The sequence below is a fragment of the Morus notabilis genome, unplaced genomic scaffold, assembly GCF_000414095.1.
Source record: "Morus notabilis unplaced genomic scaffold, ASM41409v2 Scaffold1315, whole genome shotgun sequence".
Classification (NCBI taxonomy): Eukaryota; Viridiplantae; Streptophyta; class Magnoliopsida; order Rosales; family Moraceae; genus Morus; species Morus notabilis.
Window position 1 is genome coordinate 480,518 of NW_010361046.1, and position 11,944 is coordinate 492,461.

Consider the following 11,944-nt stretch of genomic DNA (forward strand, 5'->3'; position numbering starts at 1 on the left):
CCCAAAAACCTGCAATTTCGGTTCGAAATCGAAATATCTCAAAGGAAAACTACTAGATCTGGGTTCTAAGTACTAAATCAAGTTAAAAGAACCCAAGATCTCCAATTTCTACCATGGTTTTACTCAAAATCCATTTCGAACCAAAAATAAGTTTTTAAATCCGAGAAACTTGAGATTCAAGAGATGTTTTCAAAAATCTTACCTTAAAGCCTTCTCTTGACTTTGAAAACTTCTCAAAATTTTCCTTTGGTTCGAAATCAGGTTGATTTTGAAGCAAAAATGGGAGAGAGAGAGAGAGTGAGAGTTCGAAGAGAGAAAGGGAGAGAATGAGAGAGAGTGTGCGCGAGAAGGGAAAAAGAAAAGGAAGAAAAGAAAAAGAAAAGGGAAAAAGAAAAAGGAAAAGGAAAAGAAAAGAAAAAGGACTGGTGTCACAAAATTAATAGACAGTACAGAAATGTGTCCACACACACTTTTGAAATAAAAATGTAATTACTGGAAATATTAAAATACCTTAAAATTATTTAAATTTACACGTCAAAAATATTTATTAATCAATAACCAATTAATTAAATCAGATTAGGCACACCAATAAATCTTAATTACCTTAATTTATCTTGTTGAATTCTTCATGGTGTTAAAATAATTATATTAACCATTTTAATAATATTATAATATTCTATATCATATGTTATATAATAATAGTTTTATTGTAATTTTTAATTATATTATAATTGAAAGATTATTATTTATTATATAACCTTATAATATATTTCATAATATTATAATTATATTAACTATTTTATATATTATATTAATTATAGTGATATATAAAATATTAGTATTACATATAACATAAGAATAATTTTATCAATATAAAAATATTCATGTTTCATTCTATAGTATTTTTAAAATTACAAATAAATAAATTAATTAATTTTTTTTCATTCCATTACTATTAATATTTATATTCTCATTACTATTATTATTAACTAAACGCACTTTAAAATTTTATTCTATATTTTCGTATTCGCGGTGATGAGAAGGGATGGACCATGCTTTACATTTTTGTTGGAGAGAGAGAGAGTGTAAACTAATCATGCTTACTGTATTTTTTATATATCTTAATTATATAAAGGATTATTTTCACAAATGTTTTTTAAATTATGTATCTTAAATTACATATCTCACGGATGCTCATACAAGTTGAAAAAACAACATCAATGCTCATCAATCTTCAAGAAGAATTGAAGATTAAAAAAAAAAAAGATTATACATTTCTTATTGTTCGAACGGCAAAGAAAAGCAGAGGAAGAAGAAACAGAGGTGAGAGGCCACTTTTAGGTAACTTCAAAACCTTCATGAGAGCCCTCTTCGACAATGGGCTCTAACTTTGTGAAATTATTTGGTCTTTTGGTGAGATATCAAAAGAGCTAGCGCAACTTTACCCCAGTTTCTCATGGACCCATGTAATCTTTCATTTCATTTGCCATTTTTACAGTAAAAAATTTTCAGAAACAGTCACATTTAATATTTTTATTACAGTAAAAAGCTCTCACACAACATTACATCTTAACTCGAATTAAAAACTTGAATTAGCGAACCGAACGGGCCCTAAGTAGTTAGATGCGTGAGTGGGCTGAATTCAAATTTAAGTCCTCATTCATTTCACCGATTTAAATTTTGTTACAGTAAAAAGTTCTTAAAAACAGTCACATCTAATTTTTTTACTACGGTAAAAAGTTCTAATATAAAGTTATATCTCAATTTAAATTAAAAATTTAAATCAGCGAACTAAACGGGCCCTAAGTTGTTTCGTTTCTTGTGTAAAGTAGGAGCTACACACCCGCTACAGTATAAAAAAATCCAACTCCATTGGCACCCATTGGCATGCGCTGATGCATTGACCACCCAATAACCTCATGAAAATGTTAAAATGAAAGAATGCATAGGAACTGCTTTTCCACGTCTGACCACATACTGAACACACACACAAGTATTCGATTTCACATACCACAAGTTTCTAATCAATTTGTTCAACAAGCACTTCTTCAGAGGTGTAAAATTTGCAATACTTCAATCCCTGGCATTCGCCAAGCATTTCATCACCAAAAAGTCATAATGCATCGCATCTCCATTTCATCTCTTTGTTTTTGCTTCTTTTTTTTTTTGCCCCTAAAGATTTATAAGTTGGACTTTAATCTTAATCGTCAAATGAATTACATTTCATCAGTTTTGTACATTTTTTTTATTTGGATAAGTCTAATGTTTTAAAAAAAAATATTATAGAAAGGGAATTTTGTTTTATTTTATGAAACTTTTTTCAACAACCTTCTCTATTTATAGGGTCAATTTCTGACCGATATGATCAAAATTACAATAAATTAAAAAAGTACGTGAAACATATATTTTTTTATATAAATTTAACTACTGAAAAATAAAAACTACTTACAGTTCATTTTTTATTGGCAAGACAAAGAAATTTCTTATTTTATTTTATTTTTTGTTTAGGCCTTGCAACGAGCATATGACGTCACATGGCGTGGTCCTCAAACTCAAAATTATATAGGTTTTTATTTTTTTGCTAGAACTCAAAGTTAGAGATAATAATAAACTTCTTTTAATTAGTTAATCCCACCAAACCAAATGTCCATACATTTTACCTATAATAATAACCCCATCACATCTTCCCTAGTTTTTGCCTTTACCAGTTTACCAGATAGAAAAGAAACTGCAAAATTCCCAAGGAGAAAAAAAAAACCAGCAGTAAAAAAGAAATCAGAAAAAAAAAAATTTAAATAAATATTTAATTTATAAATTTAAAATTATTTTTGATTTATATTACGAATTATAATTTAAATTATGGTACGAATTTTTGTACTAAACAGTTCATGAAAAGTTCTCTCAGGAGGTTCATAAATATACCCGAAATTAAGAGAGAGAAAGAGAGGGGGAAGTTCATATTCCGTGGGCGCCTGGAAACTGCAACCTTTGAATTGAAAGCGTGGACGAATCATACAACCAAACACTAGGCCGGCTTTGAAGAAAGTGCCCCAAAACCGTCAATACAGTAATTCTGAATAATTATTTTTATCATTAAAATTATTATTCAGAAAATTCTCAACGCTTGCCACATAAAAGCAGCAGAAGCCACGATGCGGAAATCCGTAGCTGGCAAGCTTAGAAAAGCTCTCGAGCTTTCTTTTCAACACAACCGTCGGTTTCTCTCCTCGTCTCATTCGCGTTTCTTGTCCTCCACTCCTGTTGTTTTTGATTCTGCAACTTCTACTTCCATGGCCGACTCTTCCTCTTCCTCCCATGCCTCTCCTCCTCTCTCTCTCCAAACCATCAATCCCAAGGTTTTATTTTTATTGCTTTTCATTCAAGAATTCAATTGCCCAGATGGATTTCTCATCTGGGTTTGGCGTGATTTATTTTTATATTGGTTTTTGATGAATTAGCATCCTCCATTTGACTCTCTCTTTTAGCATCAGATTTTGGTTTTTTAATGCATGTAACGTGTATGATCATAGTTGATTTGATCCTGTGGTTAACCTCGTTTTCTCAGATGTTTACGAGTTTTTTTTTTTTTTTTTAAAATAAACTTTGATGTTGATAGTAGGTAGTAGTGCCTGAGGGGTTTTGCTAGAATATGATGTTTTATTTGCTATTGGGTTTGTTGTCCTTTTCCTTGTTTCTATCGCATTCTCAGGTTTTCTGGTGATCCATGTTTTGATTTGCTCTAAAGGAAAAAAAAAAATGAAAGTATCTCTTTCATTAACTGGGATACTGTTCTTGTAATTGGTGGGTGTTATACTAACTTGACCTTTAATGAGTAAACTATTATAGTTTTCTCAATCCACAGAAGCGATACTATTATAGTCTAATGTGATAATAAATCGAGAGACTAAAAAATCTCTGATTAGACTTTCTCCAGGATAATCCAATTTGTACGCTTTGTAAGTTATTGTGGCTGAGTTTGACCAGAAAAGATTGGTTCAAAATGGGTCTGAGCCACCCCTCCCTCACAAGGACAAAAGGGAGATATTATAATAACACTAAACATGGTATCTTCATTGGGGTTTGATAAGAGTTACTAACTGCTTATTGAATGGATTGATTGATGTTTTCTGTTCCTTATACTGTGAAATGGTTATGAACAGTGCCATCCTCAATCTTTGGTTCACAATTTTGGTAATTATACCAAGTTCAGGAATGTTTGTCATTCTGTTGGATGTGTTGATTTCTTTCTTTCTTTTTTCTTTTGGAACAGTTCAATCAATTGAAAAATGATTTCATTCTCTTCTTTTTTAGATTCCGGAGTGTTTTTTTTTTTTGGTGCTAACACCTCACTAAATTCCTTTGATTTTCAGGTTCTGAAATGCGAGTATGCTGTTCGAGGAGAAATTGTCACCCTTGCGCAGGTATATGAGTGTATTCTACAGAACCAAGCAAAATCATTTGTATAAGAATAATATTTTTACATAAAGAGGCTAAAGCTATAGAATTGTGGTAGCTTGACTTCAGTCGCAGAAAAAGGTTAGTATTTTACATGCGGCATTGTGTCAATGTGATCTGCCTCTTGGAAACATGAAGAGGCAACTCAAGATGGATAAATTAATATATGGTCCTTGTATTTCTTTTTAAAGTTTATTTCTTTCAAGTCAGTTTATCAAGGAGCTGTTTATATCAAGTCTCAGTTAACTCTATCTGAATTTTGCCCTCAATGTCCACCTGTCACAGAGATTGCAACAAGAATTACAGGAAAAACCGGGTTCCCATCCCTTTGATGAGGTATGTTGTTGACACATATTTCCCAATGGAATTTTTCTATTGCGTATGACCACATTGGTGCCTTGTTTAGAATATTCCAACCTCAATTTTATTTGATGAATTAAGTATATAAGACTAAAATTATCTGCTTACAACTAAGTTTGAAGAATATTATCTGAAGTTACAGGAATAGAAGTTTATCTAGAAGAATAAGTACTATTTTATTTGTCTTGTGGTATTCCCTCGAAATGATATTAGTGAAGACGGGATGGGTGCAATGATGCTCTTTGGTCAGTCTCACTTAACTTCTGATTTCAATTTTTAATTTAATATTATGCAGATACTTTACTGCAACATTGGAAATCCCCAGTCTCTTGGCCAGCAGCCAATTACATTTTTCCGAGAGGTTGGTTTGCTAGACTTCAAAATGGAAATCACTGGTTTGGTTAGAACTTGAGAAATTCTTACTCAATTGTTGTTGTTATGCTAGGTTCTGGCACTATGTGATCATCCAGCCATTTTGGACAAAAGTGAAACACAGGGCCTCTTCAGGTATATTTTTTGATAAAAAAAAAAAAAGAAAAAAACGAAAGAGAAAAAGTCAGTCATTTGCTATCTGCATCAATAATTTGAACAGAATTAATATAGATCCTCTTTGTGGATATTTGCATTGTAATTGATTCTTCTAAAACGGTCTTCTAGAATCCTTACTTTAAAATGCATTAGACTTAAACTACAATCCTCGTTCCCAGAATGAAGTAAACAGAAATTAACATAACTAGCGATTTATTAATATTAGGAGCTAATCTTTGATGCCATTCATTTCATATAATAATGCAAGCGGCATGGATATGATCAAATGGTTGTCTATCTTTGAATCCCATGTGATTAGATAAATAAAAGAAGGCATTTAGAAATCCTTGTTTAATCTCTTTGGTCCCTTACCATTCTCATGACCCTTCACAGTGCGGATGCAATAGAGCGAGCTTGGCAAATTCTTGATCAAATTCCTGGAAGAGCAACTGGTGCTTATAGCCATAGTCAGGTAGGTAATCATAGCAGATTCCTTTATAGATAACTGAAAATGGGCAAGTTGTGAATCTGGAATTATGTCTCTTCATCACGGCCCTTAAGCCAAAACCATGGTTATACGTCCTATTCTCATATTTTCTCCCTTTCCATGTCAGGGTATCAAGGGGTTGCGTGATACGATTGCTGCTGGGATTGAAGCTCGTGATGGTTATCCTGCCAATCCAAATGATATTTTCTTAACAGATGGTGCAAGCCCTGCGGTAATTCTCAATATTTCAGTCTTTCATTTTTATCTCATGTCAATATGTTCTTTATATGGCAAATATCATCATCGAAGAGTGAGTGACATAATTATTTTCGCTGTTATTTCTTTCTTTCCAGGTCCATATGATGATGCAATTGCTGATAAGGTCAGAGAAGGATGGAATCCTTTGCCCCATTCCTCAGTACCCTTTGTACTCTGCTTCAATTGCTCTCCATGGTGGCACTTTGGTATGTTTATACTGCATAAATGCATTTTGCACTATACCGAAAGTTGAGTCTATTATTCAGTTTGTAGTCCTCTCAAATTCAACTGTCAACATTTAGCATTAGGCTGGCTGTGAACCTAACTTCGACTAACTTATTGGCAAATTTTCTAAAAATGTTGTAGTATGGAGTTCCCAATGGCAACCTGGTAGAGTTTAAGAAGTTGGAAAATAGAGTATTGCATATCACCTAAATGATCTTTTTCAGTTTTCTGGAAATCTAAAATCTGACCCAATTCTTTCAGGTTCCTTACTATCTTGATGAGGCATCAGGGTGGGGATTGGAAATTTTGGAACTCAAGAAGCAACTGGAGGAGGCCAAGTCCAAGGGAATTAGTGTGAGGGCCTTGGTTGTTATCAATCCAGGAAACCCAACAGGCCAGGTGTGCTTTTATTATCTATGTCATAGCAACGTACTTGATAATAACAAAGGATCGGGCTCATGGTTTTAAAATTTTTACCAAAAAGACATTGCGTTTGAACACGATGCTTCTGTTCTTTTGAAGATCTCATTCAATTGATATTTCGGTCTTTCCTGTAGGTTGTTGCTGAAGGCAACCAGCGGGATATTGTGGAATTCTGCAAGCAAGAAGGTCTTGTTTTGCTGGCTGATGAGGTAGGTGGATTTCTCTTGAAGAAAATTGATCTCTACCTAATACTAGTATTGAATTAAGATTGCATTGACTGGTTACCTGATTCAGTCTGCATTGGCCGTCAAATAAATCCCAACATATTGTAGCTTCTTTCATGACCACTGATACTATGCGGGGAACATGACACAGGTATATCAGGAAAACGTTTATGTTCCTGAAAAGGAGTTTCATTCCTTCAAGAAGGTTTCCCGGTCTATGGGGTATGGTGAGGATGATATTGCCTTGGTGTCCTTCCAGTCGGTCTCTAAAGGTATGAATTTCAAGATGATGCGATCATGAATCATGATGTTAAAGAGATGAGCTTATGCAAATTACTGAAGTAATAAGTTATTCACACTTTTTAATTGGATTCAGGATACTATGGAGAGTGTGGAAAAAGAGGAGGTTACATGGAAGTTACTGGGTTTAGTGCTGATATAAGGGAACAAATATACAAAGTGGCATCTGTAAATCTTTGCTCTAATATCTCTGGTCAAATTCTTGCAAGCCTCGTTATGAGTCCACCCAAGGTAAACGTCTATGGCTCTTTATTGAAGGAACTTGTAATTTGAGATCGTATTGAGGAATTTTGGTAGCTTGAGCTTGTCGGAGTACGACTCTGAACAAGAGCTTGGGCCTCCTGAGTTTGGAGGGTTTGCCTTGACCAGTATTTTAATTGCTTGTGTCATTTGTACAGATAAAAATGTGACGTTGAGTTTGTCTTTGTGCAGGTTGGTGATGAATCTTACGAATCATATCGTGCTGAGAGAGATGGAATTTTATCATCCCTAGCAAGGCGTGCCAAGGTTAGTATAACAAAACAGTCACTTGAAAAAGAAAAGTTCCATCTAGAGGTAGAGACTGAGTTAGTGAGACCTGTGTGACTCCAAATTTCACATCTCAGTGCTTACTATTCTTCGAAGTTTGCAGTCTTTTAACTTTATATTTACACTTAGCAACACTTCCTCATTGTAAATACAGACCCTGGAAGATGCCTTCAACAACTTAGAGGGCATAACATGCAACAAAGCAGAAGGAGCAATGTATCTCTTTCCGCGCATTAACCTGCCACAGAAGGCAATTAAAGCGGCGGAGGCTGTAAAAGAAGCACCGGACGCTTTCTACTGTCACCGCCTTCTCAACGCGACCGGAATAGTTTTTGTTCCCGGTTCTGGCTTTGGGCAGGTTAGTATTTTTGTATCTTTTTTGTGGGTTATATTTTATGCGACCATAAAATTGTTTCTGACTTTCTGCTGTGATGGTGCGACAGGCACCAGGCACCTGGCATTTTAGATGCACAATACTGCCTCAAGAGGACAAGATCCCGGCAATTGTCTCTCGGTTGACGGACTTCCACAAGGGATTCATGGACGAGTTTCGCGACTGAGAAATCCTCGTTTTGTTGGCTTTCTTGAGATAGTTCAGAATAAGGTTTAGCCATTCATACACAGTAACTTCATAATGAAAAAAGCGGGACATTTTTTTGTACATTTTTTGGTTAGAGACGTGCGAGTACATTTGTTGTGTTGAATGAAGCAATCATATTGTCTGTTGGTTTATTGATAATACTCGAGCTATCCTTCATTTTTATTATTATTATTATTGGTAAAGTCTCCTATCCGAATTAGAGCAGTACATGTATATTTTTTTAAAAAACATGTATAATATGTATATTTCATTTAAAAATATATATATAAGTGTTTAGACAAATTATAAGAGGAAATATACATATTTTAAGAGGAAATATACATATTTTTAAAGAAAATATTCATGTGCCGCTTTAATTTAATATCGGATTATAGATAATTCTTACTATTATAGTCATGCAAACCGGTAACAAGATGAGCAAAAAATGATGTTTTGTTATAGGAAGTTGTGGAGAGCCTCTTGCAATACTGAGTTAGTACTTGATTTCTAGTTGGGACAAAATACATGTACAAATAGCTGGGAGTCCCTTCTACTTGAATATATGGGCATGTAAACGAAAGAAGCGCCGTCGAAGGCGATTAATGTTGATAGACCCGTCAACAAAACAGAAAGAAACAAACGTCAAAACGTAATGAGAACCCGACTGTATAATATTGAAACGGACAACGTGGTTACAAACGACAAAATTACATGAAAACGACTTCAAATTAGAAAGAGGATAAAATAGCGACCATGGTTGCAAAAACGGGTTTTTAGTTCATTTTCCCTCTAAACTTGTCGCAGTTCACCAAATTGCTCCCTAAATTTTTAATTTTGGTAAATTATCCCTCAATTTGTAAAGTTGTTGCAGTATGTCTCATTTTGACGTATATTGTGTTAAATTAATGTCAAAAAAGTACGTTCAACTAAACATTCTAATTTAAATATAACACAAATATTTTAATATTTCAACTTTTAATTCCTTAAATCTAATAAAATATTTGAGCAAATTTAATTAAATAGGGCACATTTTAATAAATTTATAAGTTTAGAGGGTAATTTGCCAAAAGTAAAAATTTAGAGGGCAATTTACTAAACTACGACAAGTTCGGAGCAATTATGCCAAAAATCCTGCAATTGCATGCAAAAAAACGGAAAAAGACTACTAACAAAAACGACATAACTCACTTAAAATTTGAAAACGACAAAAGATAAGAAACATGAAAATACTTATAAATTTGAAACAAACAAAAAATAAATATAAAAAACAACGACGACTACAGAAACAACACCAAGGTTAAAACGACAATTACATAATAAAATGACGACGAAATGAATTGACATAGAAAGTATAAACGACAAAGACCAAGAAAATGGTTGTAAAATTAAAGAAAACGACAAAACCTAAGCACATGAAAGTTAAAAAGGGCAAAGATATGAAAACGGACAAAAAGCTAGAATGAATAACGTCTGAAATTGCCATAGTTAGAGCTACAAGTTTGAGTTCGGCTAAATGAGCCGGTTTGAGGCTCACTACTGTTGGCCCGAGTCTGACTCTGAATATTTTGAGCTTAAGACCAGGATGGGCCGATATTCTCTCATTTAGAGCCGGCTCGGCTTAAACATCATATTTTTAAATATCTTATAAAATTCTAGACCGGCTCTAAACTTTTTGAGCTTAGGGCCGGGCAGACCTTCTCTCTTTGGGCTGTCAGGCCCGAGTTGGGCGGCCTAAATTTACACATCTAGCTATAGTAAAACTCTGGAGCTTTCCTCACAGAAAAATTTATCCATAGACTTATGATGTGCTCACTAAACTTGAATAACGAGCGCTTTTCCGGAGATTGAACTTCAAAATTTGCTGCACTTAGAATGTAGGAAGGTCTCTAATACTAATAGAACTGTGAGAGAAACTCTTGATTATCATTTTCTCATCTGTAGTCAGGCTTTTGCACTGTTTGAGCATTCATCCATTATGGACAAAAGCCGAATAAAAGGCTTGCTCGAGTACTTGTTAAATGACTCCACACTAAAAGGCAAGAAACATGGCAAGCACTTTGAACAAATAATTTTGTTTGTAATTTATTGGTAAACCGCAAATTCTCCTTTCTTGCTTGATTCTATTTCTACGTTCGAACTCTTTTCAGCACGGATGCAAATAACACGAGCTCGACGGATTCTCGATCGACTTCCTGTAAGAACAATTGGTGCTTACTGTCATAGTGATCAGGTAATAGTTCAGAACAACTTTTTTGTTGTTTAGAATCAAGTTCCCCAAGGCAAAATCATGTGGTATATTAGTAGTATTTGGTATGAAGGTTCAAATCAAGTTAGAATTAGAATCATGATTTATGGTTTGAACTTGGGGTCCAAACCATGGGTCTGAAACCGAAATCAGAACCAGAGGTTTGAATCATCTAAAATCAACGGAGAAGTAGTTTTATTTTTTGAAGTAGTTATGGTCTAAAACATCACATCATGATTTAAATTTTGAACCATAACCATCCAAACTAAACACGGATTTTCAAGAACCATTTTTTACCTTTTACAGACAAACAAAAGTTTGAACCGTAATCATAATTCTAATTTTAAAACCCTCATACCAAATGCAATTTTAATTATATGGAATATCTTGTAGCATGGCGTGTTTAATGATTTGTTATTCTATCACGTAGTCTAAAATCTCTCTACTTTTTTTCTTTACTGTACTTTCTATAACATTTTTTATTTTTAAGGCTATGTATATAACATGTTTTAGTTATAAACATATGGTACAATTAATCTTCTATTCTCGTGTATAGTTTATTACCAAACAACACTTACTAAAGCTGTGGAGGAAGGAGAAGGAAAGGAATCATATCTTTGTTTTAAGAATTTTGTCTAATCTAATATTATAATTCTTAATTCTGTTACAATATTTTTTTCTCATACAAAATTTAAAGTTGATAATGTTTGTATGGTGGTCCTACTGTGTACACGTGTCAAAGATCTGGTAAAGAAAATTTTGATCCACCCGTGTTTGGCGCGATATATGGAGCTGTTAAACAGTTCTAGTCTAGTAAAAGCGAGAATAACAGAGAACCTTTGCACGTCAAGTCGCTATTTGCAAAGGAATGGCCATGGAATCACTCAAGTGTTTAATCCAATTCAAATATTTATATATATATATATATATATATAAGAAGGGTGGTTAGACACCTCTTAAAATTTCTAAAAAATTCTTAGAACTAAATAACTCATATTTTATTTTTCACACGTATTTTTAAACCACTTCATTCTACTGGTTACACTCATTTTAAAATTTTAAAAAAAATCTCACAAACTTAATTGTATTGTTTTTCTTTGATAAAATTCAAAATGTTCATCTTTTTTCTTTTTTTTAAGGATAAAATGTGCTTTTTTTTTTTTTTCTAGAAATACTTTATCTGCTTTTATTATTATTATTTGTTTTTCACATGTTCTTGCTTACATAGAAAATTTGATCATTTGTTCTTCTGTTGAAGATAGCCACACTTTGTTCATGTGAAAAAAAGCTTTATAACTAGGGGTGGCAATTCGTGTCACGTATCGTGTTCG

The 11,944-nt window shown here is 33.5% G+C and overlaps 1 protein-coding gene across 1 annotated transcript; it reads left to right on the plus strand.

The window, feature by feature from the left end:
* The first annotated feature begins 2,920 nt into the window (after positions 1-2,920).
* LOC21400974 (alanine aminotransferase 2) lies at positions 2,921-8,527 on the plus strand. Its single transcript, XM_010098237.2, has 15 exons — positions 2,921-3,356; positions 4,371-4,421; positions 4,741-4,791; positions 5,111-5,176; positions 5,261-5,322; positions 5,737-5,815; positions 5,958-6,062; positions 6,184-6,294; positions 6,575-6,712; positions 6,871-6,945; positions 7,112-7,232; positions 7,337-7,491; positions 7,693-7,767; positions 7,943-8,146; positions 8,232-8,527. Exons 1-15 carry the CDS (start codon positions 3,153-3,155, stop codon positions 8,346-8,348), a joined length of 1,614 nt encoding a protein of 537 aa, XP_010096539.1. The 5' UTR covers positions 2,921-3,152; the 3' UTR covers positions 8,349-8,527.
* Positions 8,528-11,944: the final 3,417 nt, after the last annotated feature.

Excerpts from the sequence above, each read along its gene's own strand:
- LOC21400974 (XM_010098237.2), top strand. The coding sequence starts at position 3,153 with ATGCGGAAATCCGTAGCTGGCAAGCTTAGAAAAGCTCTCGAGCTTTCT. Across the intron at positions 4,422-4,740 it reads AAATTGTCACCCTTGCGCAG|AGATTGCAACAAGAATTACA; the intron begins GTATATGAGTGT and ends CACCTGTCACAG. Across the intron at positions 6,063-6,183 it reads CAGATGGTGCAAGCCCTGCG|GTCCATATGATGATGCAATT; the intron begins GTAATTCTCAAT and ends CTTTCTTTCCAG.